The 18,574-nt window shown below is 34.3% G+C and overlaps 1 protein-coding gene across 1 annotated transcript in view; it reads left to right on the top strand.

Moving 5' to 3' along the window:
* PSPC1 (paraspeckle component 1) overlaps positions 1–17,364 on the top strand; it is an 82,403-nt gene extending 65,039 nt beyond the window's left edge. The window contains exons 7-9 of the mRNA XM_070409360.1: positions 10,008–10,065; positions 14,464–14,633; positions 16,422–17,364. Coding sequence (XP_070265461.1) covers positions 10,008–10,065; positions 14,464–14,633; positions 16,422–16,607 — 414 coding nt within the window. The 3' untranslated portion in view covers positions 16,608–17,364. The remainder of the gene's footprint in view (positions 1–10,007; positions 10,066–14,463; positions 14,634–16,421) is intronic.
* Positions 17,365–18,574: the final 1,210 nt, after the last annotated feature.

Genomic DNA, 18,574 nt, shown 5'->3' with positions numbered 1-18,574 from the left:
TCTTTACATTTTCTATATAATTTTCACAAGGTGATTATATAAACAAAAATTTTGTAGGCCAATCAGTATCTAGTATCTTCTGTACTTCATATAGAAGCAGTAAGCTCTGGTAGTATCACTTGAAATGGCAGAAATTTATACTGGATCTAACAAGAAAATATGAATGTCAGTGTCCATGTGTAGTTATTAACTAAATTACTAGTGATGCAGGGAGTAGGAATTTGGGTTTGTAAGCATGCTCTGCTGATGAAATGTATTTGTTTCTGCTTAAGATTTCAACTAATTAAAAGTACATGGGTAAGTTTGCCTCTTTGTCTTATGATATCCTGCATATATTGTATACTATGTTTTAAATTCTTCTTCTGGATGTAAGTATCTCTAAAGTAACTTAACTACTGCTTAAATAATTAAAAATTACTATACAGTAGGTCAGTGATGGCGAACCTTTTCAGCTCGGCGTGTCAGCATTTTGAAAAACCCTAACTTAACTCTGGTGCCGTGTCACATATAGAAATTTTTTGGTATTTGCAACCATAGTAAAACAAAGATTTATATTTTTGATATTTATTTTATATATTTAAATGCCATTTAACAAAGAAAAATCAACCAAGAAAAATGAGTTCGCATGTCACCTCTGACACGCGTGTCATAGGTTTGCCATCACTGCAGTAGGTCCTTGGGTTACGTCGGAGATCCGTTCCTATGGCGCGACATAAAGCGATTTTCGCCGTAAATCGGAACCCACTTACATAAGCACCTACGTCACTCACATGGAGCACATACACATCAGTAATGAAGTGAAACAGTAAAAAAAAATTTAAAAGGAAAGATAACAATTCCTGACCTTTACTTGTGGTAAATAAATAATAAAAAACATAAAGCACATATGTACATACGTCGAAATGACGGAACTTTTTTTTTTTTATAAATGGGAGATGGTGACATAACCATGAAACGATGTACATCGAGTCCGATGTAACCCGAGGACTGTCTGTATATTGAATCTGTTGCTTTGAGTTATCTACTTAGGAAAAATATATATTTTGACAGAATTTCAAAGCTTCAGTAGACTAAGATAATTTGCTTACTTTCTAATATTACAAGCAGAAAAAGATATTATCTGTTAAGTGTGTATTTCATTTTTCACACATTGGAACACATAGGCTTTGTGTGCTTCTTCTGCTTTCTTCTGTTTGTGGGACCAAGTTGGAATAGCTTCTCGTGCAGTTTATATTTGTTCTTTGGCTTAATCTTTCATACTTTAATCTGGTTAATCATGGTAGCAGTTTTGAATTTGATAAGGAAGTGTACTGGGTAAGGGGTTATGGTTAAAAAATGTAAACTAGTCTCGTGAACTTTATGATACTATATTAAGAGTAATTGTGTTTTTATAGTAGCTGTGAGATCGTTATTGCTGATTTCTTTAAGAATTTGAGATAAAATAAATTTGAAGAGTAATTAAATTCTAAAATTTCAGTTTTTAAAAGCACCCCTTCAAAGAGTTTGCCATGACAATTGAAAATTATAATCTTAAAAATATTCCTGAGTTATATAGATTAAAAATAAAATTCTCAGCTGAATATAAATTTAATTGTTTTGATGCATTCTGGATTATATGTTATTATATTTAATTCATGTTTAGTTATAATTCATGTTTAGTATTATAAAAAGTGGCATTTAATTTTGCTACATAGTCAGTTGAACTTGACAGTGACATCAGAATAATCTATACTAATAAAAGCCTAGGTAGTCCTCACGCCCTCGTGTGTGATGTCACAAGATGGCCACCACAAAGATGGCTGCTACAAGATGGCGGCGCCCACAGTGGAGGCGGGGCCCGGCAGCCGCTCCACGCAGTGAGGCCTGGGGGTCCCACAGCTCCACATGGCATGGAGGAGGCCAGTCCTGGTGTCTCCACTGCCTTGCGCGGAGTAGGTGGGTCCTGGAGGAGGAGGTGGGTCGCGGCAGGGGAGGGCAGTTGTAGGTGATCAGGACTGCAGGGGAGGGCAGTTGTAGGTGATCAGGACTGCAGGGGAGGGCAGTTGGGGGCGATTGGGCAGGTAGAGGAGAGCAATTGTGGGCAATTGGGCTGGCAGGGGAGGGCAGTTGTGGGTGATTGGGCCAGCAGGGGTGCAGTTAGGTGTCCATCAGGCTGGCGCGGGAGGGGTTAGGGTGCTATCAGGCTGGCAGCCAGAAGCAGTTAGGGGCAATCAGGCAGGCAGGCAGGCGAGCGGTTAGGAGCCAGTGGTCCCAGATTGTGAGAGGGATGTCCGGCAGTCGGACATCCCCTGAGGGGGCCCATATTGGAGAGGTTGCAGTCCAGGCTGAGAGGACCCTGCCCCCCCCCCCCCCCGCCCTCTGTGCATGAATTTCGTGCACCGGGCCTCTAGACTGTTTACTAAGTTACTTGAACCAGACAAAAAATACATTGTTGAGTAAATCTAGTTTAAGAGGAGGTATGTATCTTTTGATTAATGAATACAGTGAGCTAAGAGTAAGTCCCCCTCCTTATATTTGTTGTTCCCTCTGTTTCTGGTATGAAATTTAACAAATATTATTTTGTGACTAATACTTGTAATATAAAGTAGGATAATTGTGCAAAAACATTTTTAAAGTTTTTTTTTAGATAGACTTTTTAAAAGTAGTTTTAAGTTCAAAACAAAATTGAGCAAAAGGTATAGAACATTTTCATGTGATTCCTTTTCCCACATACAGATTCCATTATCAAATTTCCACAGTACAGAAGTGGTACATTTGTTTTAATTGACACATCCTCATCACCCAAAGTTTATCGTTTACATTAGGGTTCATGGTTGGTGTTGCACAATCTCTGGGTTTGGACAAATGTATGATGTTATGGATACACCATTATAGTATCACACAGAGTAAGTAGTTTCACTGTCCTAAAGTTTTTGATGTTCCACCTGTTCATCTGTCCTCCTTCCCCCATCTCCCTAACCTCCGGCAACCAGTTTCTCCATAGTTTTGCCTTTTCCAGAATGTCATATAGTTGGAATCATAGTAGCCTTTTGATATTGGCTTCTTAGTATTATTCATTAAAGTTCCTCTGTGTGTTTTCATGACTTGATACCTCATTTATTTTTAGTGCTAAATAATATTCCTTTGTCTGGATGCACCACAATATGTTTATCCATTCACCTACTGCAGGCCATTTTAGTTGCATCCAAGTTTTGACCATTATAAATAAGGCTGCTATAAACATCTGTGCAGGGCCGAAACCGGTTTGGCTCAGTGGATAGAGCGTTGGCCTGCGGACTGAAGGGTCCCAGGTTCGATTCCGGTCAAGGGCATGTACCTGGGTTGCGGGCACATCCCCATTAGGAGATGTGCAGGAGGCAGCTGATCGATGTTTCTCTCTCATCGATGTTTCTAATTCTCTATCTCTCTCCCTTTCTCTCTGTAAAAAATCAATAAAATATATTTTTTAAAAAATCTGTGCAGGTTTTTGCGTAGATATAAATTTTCAACTCCTTTGAGTAAATACCAAGGAGCGTGATTGTTGAATTCTGTGGTAAGAGTACTAGTATGTTTACTTTTCTAAGAAACTGTTAAACTGTCTTCTAAAGTGGATATACCATTTTGAATTTCTACTAGCAATAAATGAGAGATCCAATTGCTCCACGTCATTGCCAACGTTTTATGTTGCCAGGTTTTGGCCATTCTAATGGTTGTATTTTGGTGTCTCTTTAATTTGCAATTCCATGATGATATATGATGTAAAGTTTCATTTTAACAATGACAGAACTGAAAAACATTTCCCCAGTATTGATGGGTGCAGATATTTTGTCATGCATGTATTTAATTTGAGAGGAAAAAACCACCATGGATTGTATATATTATAAGATCATCTTATGTCACAGAAAGTATTTTCCCCTTTTCTGTCTAGCAAGTTTGCCAAACGTTCTCTTTTGGTTATGTTGGAAAGTTTGCATAATATTATTTGAGTTGTATCAATGAGAACATGTCTTTACCTTTTTAGTTTAAAATTTACTTACTTTTTAAAGGAAAAGATACTTTGTTGATGCACACCTTTTAACACTCTGGTGTCGGGTGAATTTCCCGCCACAATATAAGCTGGCGCGGGCAATTATTTAGGTTTCCCGTGCAAAATCAGAGTTAGTTTAAAATTCCTATGTCTTTTGAAGTATGGGTTCGATTGAAATGGGTATGAAACGGTTCGCATACGCAGGTAGGTATCTTTGAAACAAATATTTGGTAATACGCAGTTACAATCGGCCCGAATTTACACGTTTCCCGCACTCCACCGCAAATCTATATGAACCGAGTTAAGACGGCTCCCGCCGAGTACGCGCAATTCACGCGAGCCGACTTAACTCGTTTCCCGCAACCCAATTAATATCTTAACACCTTTTAAATGAGTGAATAATTTATTGGCAAAGGGGCCTACTTTTCAGATTTTTTTCTTCATACCTATTTTAATATGTCACGTACTTGATTGCTGTCCATTCTTCAGAATATATTGTTTATTACCTAATACTTCTGGGTAGTAACGTCGTCTAATTTCTCCCATGACAATTTGGCTATCTAATCGTCTTATTATTTCTTTACTGCTCTAATGAAATAAAATATAAATTTTCAAGTGGTAAGTGTAATTTCTTTTTAGGAAAAAGTTTTGGAATATTTGATGATGAAAAGTTGAGTCTTGTTAACTGCCAGAACTAATACATTTCTCTGTAATCATATTTCTTTTTTTTTTTAAAATATATTTTATTGACTTTTTACAGAGAGGAAGGGAGAGAGATAGAGTCAAAAACATCGATGAGAGAGAAACATCAATCAGCCACCTCCTGCACATCTCCCACTGGGGATGTGCCCACAACCCAGGTACATGCCCTTGACCGGAATCGAACCTGGGACCCCCCAGTCCGCAGGCCGACGCTCTATCCACTGAGCCAAACCGGTTTCGGCCATATTTCTTTTAATAGATTTAAATGCTCTATATCAGTATTTTTATAACAGGATTTTTAGCATTTTCCTTATTAAGAAAGGGAATCTAGCCCTGGCCGGTTTGGCTCAGTGGATAGAGCGTTGGCCTGGGGATCGAAGGGTCCTGGGTTTGATTCCGGTCAGAGGCACATGCCTGGGTCGTGGTCTCGATCCCTACTGGGGGACGTGCAGGAGGTAGCCGATCCATGATTCTCTCTCATCAGTGATGTTTCTATCTCTCTCCCTTTCTCTCTGAAATCAATAAAAATATATTAAAAAAAAAAAAGACATGGAATCTAAATGGCTCATGGTGATCCCTAGACAATCCATAGAATCTTTTTAGGGACATATAGAGATGTCTTTATAAATTAAAGTAGAGAAATGATTGTGGCTTATTGAATCCAAATAAGAATTTAGGTTGATCACTGTGTTAGATGAACTTTTAAAAAAATATTCACTCTTGTTTTACAGTTCCTTTTCCTTATTATTGGATTTTTAGAGAGAGGAATGGAGGGAGGGAGGAAAGTAGAGGGAAGGAGGGAGGGAGGGAGGGAGGGAGGGAGGGAGAGAGAGAGAGAGAGAGAGAGAGAGAAATGTCGATGTGAGAGAGTCCCCAACCTGGGTATATGCCCTGACTAGGATTCGACTGGTTGCCACCTGTACATGCACTTGCCCCAACCAGGGGACAGGTTGCAAACCCACAACACAGGCACGTGCCCTTGACCTGGAATCGAACTGCCGAAGCTCCAACCACTGTGCACACCGTCAAGGGTTATACATAATTTTAGCTTTATTTTTGTACCATGTAAAACCTTTAAATTAGGTTACCTAGAAAAATAAATATAATATGTTTAAAACCACAGATTGATATCTTTAGTATTAAAGGAAAAAAATCCTTACATTACACAAAATAACATCAGATGCTGCACTTTAGGGTATATTGCTTTAATTAATTTACATCAGTGCAAATTTTCTGCTATTTTATGGTTTTCAAAGTTTTTGGTTTTGAAATCCTATTTATAGACTATTAAAAATTAGGACCCCAAAGAGCTGTTGTTTAGGTTATATCAGTGTTTACCATATTAGAAATTTAGAAGGAGAAATTTGTGTGGGGGGTAGGGGAGGGGAGGGAAGGGTTTTAGTGGGAAGAATGGCCTTATTTTATTTATATATATATATATATATATATATTTTTTTTTTTTTTTTTCAAACTTCTTTAATGCTCAACTGTAATGTAGTTGGAAGAGCGGTATTGTTTTACTGTGTTGTAATTTATTTAATGTTTGCCTTTATGGAAAATGGCTGGCTTCCCATATTTTCTTCTGCATTCCATCGATTGCAAAATGCTCTTGGTTAAAGTACACGAAAAATATCTGACTTCACACTGGAGATGTGTTTTAACTTTTCCTGGTAATTGTGGATATGCTTGTTTGATACTATAGTAAAACTTGATAGGCATTAATTTCCATTACAATCATATTGGTCTACTTTGAACTTTGAATGGCTCTCTTACCCAGGCACGTTTCGTAATGTCATGTACCCAACATTCGAAAAATACTGGTTTATCAAGTTACACAAATATTTCAGATTTTAATGTATTTTATTATACAAAATTAAAAACCACATCTTAATACCAAAACTGATGTCATCATAAAATGTCTGCAAAAATTTGCCTTCCTAATGCTGTCTCAAGAAAAATTCTTGTTACAAGCCAAAAGGGTTTCATTTAGCTTCTAACCCAATCACAGTAATTGTTTTTCTTGAAACAATCACCATACTTCATAATGCAGCAGACATGCTTTAATGTATATATCCTGTGTTGTTGGATAGAATATTAAAAAGATATGTATCCAAGGATAGTGATTTAATAAACAATTTTTATTGCTTCATCCAGGTATCATAATTGAAAATTTTAAGCTGTTATTGTATGCATGTGAAGAATACAATGATTTCTAGTAAAAATTGAATACAAATGCTTCTATTTTTGCCCAGAAAAACTGGATTTTTGCCCACAATTGCTTTTGCACTATCCACAAATGTCGATAGAGTGAAAAGCCCGAATAGATCATAACATTTTAACTATGTTCTAGTGTTAATAAGTCATGAAACAGTTTTGAATCTGTGCACTTCATGAAATGGTGTGAGGACTCTGAGTACTTCAAGAATTGCTATTTGAAGGAAATGTTGCTTTGATATATACTTTTGAAAATCAGTCATACTTTGCTTGATTTGTTGGTAATATGTTAATTTAAGCTTTCTTCAGTGACAAGCTTTCAGGGATACCTATGCATAACTCTTAATAGACAGCATACCTTCTTATAAACATTGTAAGAATAAACTAAGAAAATTGTGTCTTTTGTTAGTTTTTGTTGGAATTCTTTAAAAATGAAGGTGTCTTATGAAAGTGAAAAATTTCATGAACTCTGTTTTGGCAAAATTTTATAGGTCAGCTCAACCACTTACTATATGTATGTATGACCTTGATAAGTTATTTAAAAGTTGTGTGCCTTAGTTATAAAGATCTCTAAAATAGGATAACAATAAACCTACTTACAGGGTTGCTATGAGGTTTAATTGAATTAATTAAAAACAATTTTCATAGCTTTATCGCACTGTAGTAGTCTTTTGAGGTTTTCTTTACATTTAGGTTGTCTCCTGTTAAACCACAGCTCTTAATTTATGCTAAAGTAATGAAGCATTATTAAAATTTATATTATAAAAACGTCACACATACTGTGAGCCAGTTCTAATTTGAAATATATAAGAATAATTTATAGAAGTGAATTTCTTCTATATGTATTGCTTCTTGAGTGGGTACACAGTTATAGTGAACTTATTCAAGTGATTCTCCTTATTGATATATTAAGTTATAATGAGATTTACTGTCTTAAATTCCTTTGATTACATCTCTGCCTCTTTCATTTTACTACAAGTATATAGCAGTGGATTTATAGAAAGAAACAGTAACCTTACGACATTACTAGGAACCTGAAAACTGCTCATTCTAAAATAGTTTAAAAAATGATCTGTCATCTAATTATACTGCCTTTTTATTTATTTATTTTTATTTTATTTTATGTATTTTATTTTATTTATCTTTTTTTTAAGGGAGAGGGATAGAGAGTTAGAAACATCACATCGATCAGCTGCCTCCTGCACACTCCCTACTGGGGATGTGCCCGCAACCCAGGTACATGCCCTTGACCGGAATCGAACCTGGGACCCTTGAGTCCGCAGGCCAGTGCTCTATCCACTGAGCCAAACCAGTTAGGGCTATACTATCTTTTTTAAAGTTATGAGTGAAGCTATATAAAAACACTAAATTATACTCTTTAAGGAAATCTCAACACTAATAAATTGAATGTATGTGTGTTTAGTGAAACATGCTATACTATACAATATAAATTGGTATTTTACCAGTGATACTGCTACGTTAACATGGATTATTGTAAGGTTTTTATTATATTATTTATAGAAATATATTTTAGAATTGGAGCATCAGGAAGGGAATGTTAATGCCACTGTTGCATAATTGAATTAAAACCATAGATCACTTCACTGTGTTAATATGATTTTCACAAAATTGTGTTAACTAAGAAAATGGAATAATAGAACAATTTAAGAATATTTTTTAAAAGTACTTTGTGAATAATAAAGCTAAACATGTTATTTCAGAAAGTGATAGCTATAGGTAAAGCTGAAGTTATAAAAAGATAATAGAAATGGTAGTCTCTACACCTTAACCCCACCAGTGAATCATAGGCATCAAGTTAGAGTGTTAGGGTATATGAGGGGGATTTGAAAATTGAAGCTTCAAACAGTGAGACTATAATGATTACCTTCTCTAAACTGCATTTCTAATCTTCATAGTTAAGTCAAATATAAAAGTAAAAATACAAATTGAACCCCTGTTTTTAATCCTCACCCGAGGATGTATTTCCATTGATTTTTAGGGAGAGTGGAAGAGAGAGGGAAAGATAGAAACATTGATGTGAGAGTCACATTGATCGGCAGCCTCCTGCATGCCCTGTACTGGGGATCGAGCCCACAACCTGGGCATATATCCTGACTGGGAATAGAACTATGATCTCCTGGTTCATAGGTTGACGCACAGGGCTAAAATTAATTTTAAAAGTAAAAAAATTATGCTTTCTTTAGATTCAGACATTGTTACTTTTGTCTGAGTATGTTTTTTAGGATTACTACATTTAACACATTTGTCTGATATTGGAAAAGATAATCAAATAATAGTGCAAATTGCAATTGTAATATGTTGAGTTATTTCGCCAAATGTAGTATGTTTAACATATTTTATACATTTATATGACCTTTTGTGTTCACCTCAAGAGCATTTTGTTTCATAACTTGCCAACTGTGTAATACCACTTTTATTTAGGTTTCCAAATAAAAACACTGTTCTAATGAAGGAAGGGAGTGTTACATTGAGTATTCAATAATTGCTGTGTTTTGTGGAGACTTTTATGGTAACCCTGTATTATATTGGTCATGGGTAAAATAATGCTTGAATACTTGAATAAAAAGGCAAGGATGAATTACAGTATTTCAGAAGTGAAAATAATCTATAACTGTTTTTAGCTTAGTGTCTCACAGGTGTTTGTATTGTATGTATGAATGTGTTTGAATATAAAAGTGGTAACAGTCATTTCTGTTTGAAGACTTTAGTGATCTGGGAGGAAAAAATAATTGGCCCTGGGGGTTATTATTACAAGATTTAAAAAAAAATCTAGGCATGTATCTTTGATCTATGGAATAAAAACATTAAAAATATTCTCTGGTAAATTTCATGTAATCTGACTTATTTGTAATCTAGCATTATAAACTGGGTGCTTTAAACATTGTAGTATGTTAAGCCTGGGAGACTGAAGTTTCTTTTCAGTGCTCTTATTAAGTAAGAGGTGTTGGAAAATTAACATTCTTTAATGGAAAGTGTTGTCCCAATTTATTCTTTTCTTTTTTATTTTAGATGGGAAAATCACTAAGATCGATAGGTTGACTGTGATAACTATGTTTACTTACAGAGAGAACAGGAAATGAGAATGGGTGATATGGGTCCCCGTGGAGCAATAAACATGGGAGGTAGGGATTGGAAGCAAAGGCTTCTATAACTTATTTGTAATTCTTTGGGCAACGGTATATGCTATTTGTGGTATCTACATGTCAGTAACAAACTGAAGTTTGGAATCAACATTTTAATGATGAAATCTCTTACATTTATGAAATTAAAAGATACAAGTATATTTAAAAATATATGCCTAGGGAGAATTTTTTCATTTTGTTTATTTGAAGGCTAAAATAGGCAGTATCTTTTGTTTGTTTATTAAATATGTTTTTATATTTTTTTTAGAGAGGAAGGGAGAGGGATAGAAAGATGGAAACATTGAAAAGAGAGAAACACCAATAGGCTGCCTCCTACACACCCCTTAGTGGGGATCAAGCTGCAACTTGGGCACGTGCCCTGACCTGGAATCGAACCAGTGACCTACCTCTTGGTTCATGGGTCGATGCTTAACCAGTGCGGCACACCAGTTGGGCTGTATTATCTTTTAATAGACTTAATGAAAAATACCTGTAACCAGGTTTTGATACAATATGAAACTTGTTCAGTTAATTGCATGGTATAATATTTCAAAAATCAAATTTCATGTCTTTAACCTTTTTACTTTGGAAATTTGGTAGTTTTTGAGTTGTAGAGTATCTAAACTTTTGGGGAGTATTTTAGAAATTTCTATTTTAAGGTAACCTTTTGTGTAACTTTGTGTTGTGTAGCTATTTTTATTTATTTTACTAAGTGTTGAATACTTTGCCGTAACCTACAGTATTGTGCACAGAAACATGCTCTGTGGAGACATTTATGACTGTGAAGGAAATGAGATATCTTACACATTTAGGTTAATATATAACTTTAGAGTTGATATAGTTGTATGTGTGTGTTTTAAATTACGTTTTTATTGATGTTAGAGAGAGAGGAAAAGAGAGAAACATCCATCTGAGAAACATTTACTGGCTGCCTCTTGTATGCAACCTACTGGGGATCAAGCCCTTAGCCCTGGCATGTGCCCTGACAGGAATCAAACCGGTGACCATTTTGTGCATGGGTCAACACTCAACCAACTGAGCCACACCGGCCAGGGCAAGAATTGATGTAAAGTTTTTAAGAAAATGCCTATGTTAATAACATCTTTAATATTTGTTGGCTTATAACCATGTTTTTAGGGAAATAGCACTGAGTACATAAGCTAGGGAAAAGTAAGTGTGGAAGTTTTTCATGTTAATTTGGAAGTGTCACGCATTTAAAAGTTATATAAATCTTTACATAACACGCAGGTACATATCGTTGTAAAAATTATATTACCTTAACATTTCAATATGCATAACATGCACACCCACTGAACAAATCCAAAGTGTACTTAGATTACGTAGTATATGGAATAAAATCTTAAAGCCTCTAATGTGTGATATAAGTATTTTCCATTATCGGCTTCCTTTCTCCCTCTCATGGCAGTTTCTCTGCCACTGCCAATGAGATGATCTGAAATCGTTTATTGCTGTTCACTTTGTTACTTTTCTTACCTACTAAAGTAGTAACTGAGAATCTCTGGCATGCAAAGTAAGCATGAAACATTGCCCTTACCCATAATGAACTTCATTGTGAGTTAATACAATCGATACACAAAATAATCAGAGTAAATTAATTGTAAATTATGAAACACAGTTGTATATATAATAAGTACAAGTAGTTCAGTATTTATGTCTATTTCAAAGTAAATTGTGGGTTGGTCCAGGTGGTTTTAAGAATATAAGTGTGATTTTATGGATTGTAGGCAGTTTGAAATGCCATTTTAATTATTAGATTGTCAATATCGTAACCAAACTTGAAGTATATCTGATGTTGCCAAGGACACAAAAACATTCTGACTGTTCGGTTAGCAACTTTATCAGAAGAAATATGAAACCGTGCCTTTAGATTCCTTACTTAGTTAGGAATTTAAGAGAATCACAAATTTTAAGTCATTTTATTTACCAGAGAACCATATTTACATTTGAGCATTTACTTCCTAAAGTCTAATCCATGTAATTTTCTCCTCTTTACATTTTATTTAACATGACACTTTATCCTAATGATTTACTGGGTTATGTATCATTATATAGTTTTGTTGCTGGTGTCAGTTCACATCCTGTCAAGTTACATTGATGGAATGTGTCAATAGATTTTTCTGGTGTGTTTACCAGTGTACATACTAAGTGGAAAATAGGTTATAAAACTGGTTTTCATGGGATCAGATAATTCTAACATTTCTTAGATCTTTAAATTTTTTTTAATTTTATTTTTTGAAAGGAGAGAGAGAGAGAGAGAGAGAAAGGAAGAGGAAGAGAAAGCGAGAAAGAGAAAGAAACTGGTTTGTTGTTCCACTTAGTTATGCATTCATTCATTCATTCATTCATTCTTGTATGTGCTCCGACTGGGGATTGAACCCATAGCCTTGGCATATTGGGCTGATGCTCTAACCAGCTGAGCTAACTGGCCAGAGTCTTCGATTTTTTATTTTTTAAATATGTACTCTATGTAGTTTTTACAAAACTGATTTGAGAGAGAGAGAGACATTTATGTTGGAAAGAAACATCCATAGGCTGCTCCCAGCATGTGCCCTGATCAGGGATCAAACCTGCAACCTGGATGTGTGCCCTGATTCAGAATCGAACCCAAGACCCTTAGGTGATACTCCAGCCAACAGAGTTTCTAGTACACTGGCCAGGGCTTAGATTTTGTTAAATTCAGTTTAATTACAGATGTGTGGTAGAAGACGTGATTGCTAAAAATAAGGCAATTCAACTATTGATAGTTGGAAATATTATTTTTTAGTTATTTTACTATACCTATAGTAGCATAGTTATATTTGAATCTCATAAATTAGATGTAACAATTCTGTTCTATTAAAAAAAATCCACCCTAATCTATGACCTGTTGTTTTTGCAAAAGTTGAGGTCAGATTGATTCCTCCCAGATTCATGTCTTCACTCTTTTTCATTTCCATTGTGAGTGATGTATTGGAAGTCTAGTAAAATTTTTTGTTTATAACTTTGCTAAGGAATATAAATGTCTTAGTTATAGATTTATCAGGAAGACCATTTATGGATTAAGGAAATAATTCCTTCCCTATGAAGTTGGTAGATTCCTGAAGATTGGGTTCAGAAAGAGCAATAGTGTGTTGTCAGGGACAGATAAAGGAATAAGACTTTGCTCTCGCAGCTGTTCCTTGTGCTTAGCCATTTAGAGTTGTCGGTTTTAATGAAAACTTCAACTCATGTTATAATGTGCTTTTGAGAAATTGAATTCAGGATGTTATAAAATTGACCTACATAATGAAATAGTAGAAGAAAACTCAAAGTTAAAGTCAATTTTTTAAAATTAAAAAAAATATTTTTATTGATTTCAAGAGAGGGAGAGAGAGATAAATATATATAAACATCAATGAGAGAGAGACTCATTGATTGGCTGCCTCCTGCATGCCCCCTACTGACTGGGCAGTGAACCCACCAGGACATGTGCCCTGACTGGGAATCGAACCCAGGATTTCTTGGTCCTCGAGATGACACTTAATCCATCACAGCCAGGCTGAGACCATCTTTATTATGAATTTTTAGTGATAAGCAAATATATCAGTACTTTAAAAATTAAAAAAAAAATTGTGGAAGGTACCTAAAAATGCTGTGTTTGAGGCCCTTATAAATGTGGTATTATAGCTTAAACACTATTGTAGTTTTCGACTTTCTTATGAAAGAGTTTGTTCCCATTTGCAGAATTTCAGCGTGTTAAAAAATTTAAAAACCTAATGTAATAATATTATATCTGTATTTGGTTGCAGTGGCTTTTAAAAATAAGCTTTGTCATCTTGAGAGTCATTTCAATTTGTTTGTTTAGATCACATATTTCTACATAAAGTTAAAAAACAGTACCTCATACTTTTTCGAGATGTTCATTAACTATATAAAAGTCAAGAGATTAGTTAGTTATAGTGAACATAATATATTGAAGGGAATGGATTCTCTCATAACTTAATGCAATTTACATAACATTTTTAGTCATGACTGAAAATATTAAGTGGTTTTCAAAGTGCTAATCTACTTTTCATTTGAACTGGTAGAGTTTAGCCACCATGTAAAGGGAGTATTTGGTTAAAAAGCAAACCATAGAAATCATACTGACTTTATTTTAAAATTCTTAAGCTTTTACAGTCTCAAATGTCCTTAAGTAATTGATAGTTGTCTCATGTTTTATATACTTTTGTTTTTAGAATGAAAATTCTATTAGTGTAGGTAACACTCTGTTACAGAGTAGTTAGCTGAGTGTCCCATTCTCAGAGAAGGAAAATGATTTTGATGATGTCATCTATATACATTGCCTAAGTGTTGTTACATTTTTAATGTTTATTGAACTAAGATAGGACAGCTCTAAGTATAGATTGTTTTGCGTAGATGGGTTTAGCCCAGCACCTGCTGGTAACCAAGGTCCTCCTCCAATGATGGGTATGAATATGAACAACAGAGGAACTATACCTGGCCCACCAATGGGTCCTGGTCCTGCCATGGGACCAGAAGGAGCTGCAAATATGGGAACTCCAATGATGCCAGATAATGGAGCAGTGGTAATGTATCATAAACATTATTTTGATTATATTCAATAATATATACTTATGCTCCAAAGGTAACTTCACACTTAAGATAATTTGGCATTTGTTTTGGCAGTAAATATTAATATGCAATGAAGAAAAAGCAATCTTGTGAAGTTATATGTTGATTATGAGGCAATTTTTAAGTATCTTGAGAGAGTTATGATTACCACCCATGGCATGCTTTGTACTTAGGTATGTAGCAAACACATATGTTACATTTGCTTTTACAGCGCTTTCAATTTGTATCCACCTCTTACCAGCGTTCAGGTACTTTATGATTGTGTTCTTTTCCTGTGTGGACTCCTTACCTTTGGTGGGGGACAAAATTCCAGTACGTGTGAAAACAGTTTTTTGTAAACATAAGTTTAAAATTTTAAACTTACATTGTAGAATTACTAATTACATTTGTTACTAAGTTAAAAGTAGACAGTTTTATGTCTTGGTTTGAGAGTGTGAAGATATCTTTGTGTGCATTATTATAAAAATGTTTTTCAGTAATAATTCTTACATTTGAATATCAGTAGCAAGACTTAATATCTGTTTCATTTCCCTCAAAGTCTATCACTGTTTAAATGAGGCTTTATATTAAACATTTTCTCATTTGTTTTTTTGTTAATGGTTGTTCTAAGTACCATTTAGAAAAGGAAAATTGGTTGACCGTATATTTTGAAAAGGAAATTTAGTTTTCAAACCACTACAAAAATCTTAAGTCGCCATTGCTGCTAAGAAAGAAAAAGCACTGCAAATTAAACTTAGACATGCCATCAGCTGTAACTCCTTCCTGGTCTCAGAGGTGTTAAAAGTGGATGTGTGTCTTAGAATTGGTGGATGCAATATTTTACCATTTTAAAATTTATTTACTTTAAATGCTATCTTTTATGAATTTGGAGAAATTAGACATGCTAACAGTGTTTTTTAAAATGAGTGTAAAGGGAGATAAAGAGGCAGTGCTGTCATATCTTCTATGAATGGATGGCGTTTAATGTAATTAGTGTATTTGTTAACTTCAGTGGAAGGCTTTATTTTAGAGTAAAATGTTTGAAAGCTAGTAAAAACTTGCAACACCTTGTTTAAATTTTTGTGTAGCAACATAATCATTAGTAATTTTGAAGCGCTATAAGTGGCCAGTTTTTCCACTCTTCCTCTGAAATTGTATACTTTATTTAAATATTGTCTTTGGTCTTTTTCACACCGGAGTTTTGAGTCTGTTCAACTTTTGAGATTAATATATGTGGTTATTACTGTGAAATTTTTCTAACTATATGATTCAGATGTCCAATAAATTGTTGATTTTAAAAAACTTTATTTTCTCAATAATAGTCTTTGCAAAAAACATCTCAAAAGATTTCATAACTTTTTACTTTCTGAATATGATGCTACTCCTCAGTTTTATCTCTGCTGTTTTTTTAAAAAGTATTTTTTATGCACCACAGTTACATGCAATATAAACTTTTTTTTTTAAAGGTACCAGAATAGTACTATAATATTGATAAGAGGTTTTTAGCATGGCATTTGCTCCATTAAAATCAGTTTGTTCTTCATGAAATTGGGGCATTATATAGCAGTATGTAACTCTTCAGATGTTTTGTTTTTTTAAACATAGTAACTAATTAAATTGCTCCTTTCTTCCTTCTATGTGTGATCCTGATTCTGCTGGACTTTCTGCTGAACTTCATGACACCACTACTTGGGATTTTGCCAATTTTTCTTGTCACTTATATTTGGCGTGTTCCAAATGGACTTTATTGTGTTGTATTCTAGCACAATGATAGATTTCCCCAAGGACCACCATCTCAGATGGGATCACCTATGGGTAGTAGAACAGGTTCTGAAACCCCTCAAGCACCCATGAGTGGTGTAGGTCCTGTTAGTGGTGGTCCTGGTGGTTTTGGTAGAGGAAGCCAAGCAGGCAACTTTGAAGGCCCTAATAAGCGTCGTAGATATTAAACATTCTTTCATTCCTATTTAGAGAAAAAAAAATTCAGTGGTATGCCTTTACACTTAACCTGTTACCTTGGAAGAATGGTTTTATTGTTAATGTATGCAGATGTTGAAGTATTTCTTTGTAAAACGAGGTTTTTGTATTTTTCTTTATTCATGAGCTTTGTAGATTAGAATGGTAATGCTGATGCTCATCATTGTGAATGTTAAAATGTGTTTGTGACTTTAGCTAAATATAAATATCCCATAGTACTGTTGAAATCTATGTAGTTACTTCAATAAAGAAATCATTTTGGATAATTTACAAATGTTATTAGTGGTATTCTCTTACAGTTTTGCTAAACTTGGCTGTAACAGTAATACTTTGGTTGCTTTAACTAATCCCAGCCATCTAAAAATGAAAATGGATTTCCTGCTTTTTAGTTTGTGCAAGTAGCACTGAAGATAGCAGCTAGTGAAAGGTAATGTTAATAAGGGGTCTGGCCTGGGAGTTTACATTTGTGTAAACCATTCATGTTCTGTGAAACCAGAGTTGCTGTCAGATTTCATATAGAATCTGATTATTCAGATATTCCAAGAGGAATCTTAAGGATACCTTTGTCCTGTGCTGATTTTTTCAAATAAATCTTTTCAATCTTGAAAAAAAACCTGTTTGAAGGCAAATCTCTTTTGCTTATGATATAATGTTTGTGTTTTTTTTATTTTTTATCTTTCCTCCCATTTGGTGCCAATATCTAGATCTTACCCTTTAAATTTTCTTTAAAATTAAACAATACTGTTAGATTGTATACTAAATGAGGATTTACTGTGTGATTTATAAGAAATAAGACATTTCTTGAGAAGGTTAGTTTCTAAAAGTATTAAAGATGATTGACTCTGCAGTGTTGTAAATATTTTCCTAGAGTTGGTAAGTCTCCAGTAAAATTTGTCTCATGGGCTAGGTGTGTTTGTCTCCAAGGAATACAAGTTTAATTTTAAAAAACAGAATTAACTTGAGAATGGCTAGAGTCATTGGAATCATAATACATCTCTCTATTATTGGATATGTAATTTGAATTTTGATTTTCAATACTAGGGGAAACAGATTTTATGACATTATAATTTTTATTCCAAAAGAAAGCCTTTGCTGTTTTTAAAATTTTGTGTTTTAGCCATGCTTGTTTTAAAATTGCATGTAAGGAACATATCTTTAAATTAAACTGCAAATCTGACACATTAGCCATTGATCACAACATATTTTTTCCTCATAACTTTTCAGTGTTACTATATCATGCTTTAGCATTTCTTTTGGAAGAATAATGCACTAGTATAAAATGAACAGCATGTAAATACTACCTTTTATTTTTGCATAGTTTCTGTTTTTGCTGGAGGGCATACTTTGGAAAGAAATAAATTTGGTTATTTTAAAATCTTGCATAAACACAGTTGGGTGTGAAGTGTAACTGAGATAACTTCTTTTGTGCCAGTTAAAATGTTCTTATGTACTATTTTTTAGATACAACAGTGTGGGTGGAATTATTTTCTAAAATTTGCACCAATACAGGCTTTTGTTTTTGGCAGTCATGGAGATTGTAAAATAATAAAGATTATTCTCATTGCTGTTTTCCATGAACATATATTAGCAGGGAGTGGGATTTGTTTTAATTTGTATATTAATTGCAGTGTGAGGAGTTGAAACATTAGCTATAATCTTAAAGTAATATATATTGCACCTCATACCTTTCCCAGCATGTGTGTTTTTTTTTTTATATAATTCTTAAGTAATTTTTAGCTTTGTATTTTGTTTCAAAGCAGAATTGATATTGGGAAAAACTTTATCCTTTGATGTTAATACCAAGCTATCTTTGGCCAAGGCTGTGGAATTCTATAAGATTCATTCAAGAACATTTGAAAGCCAGTGCACAAAGACGTGCAAATCTGCTGAACATTCTAGTGTCCGGCTCAGCTCTGGCTCCAAGAAAAGAGCTCTGCAC

The sequence above is a fragment of the Myotis yumanensis genome, unplaced genomic scaffold, assembly GCF_028538775.1.
Source record: "Myotis yumanensis isolate MYYU_CA2020_CCGP unplaced genomic scaffold, mMyoYum1.0.hap1 SCAF_3, whole genome shotgun sequence".
Classification (NCBI taxonomy): domain Eukaryota; kingdom Metazoa; phylum Chordata; class Mammalia; order Chiroptera; family Vespertilionidae; genus Myotis; species Myotis yumanensis.
Note: the sequence above shows the minus strand (reverse complement) of the source record. Positions and strands in the feature narration are given on the sequence as shown.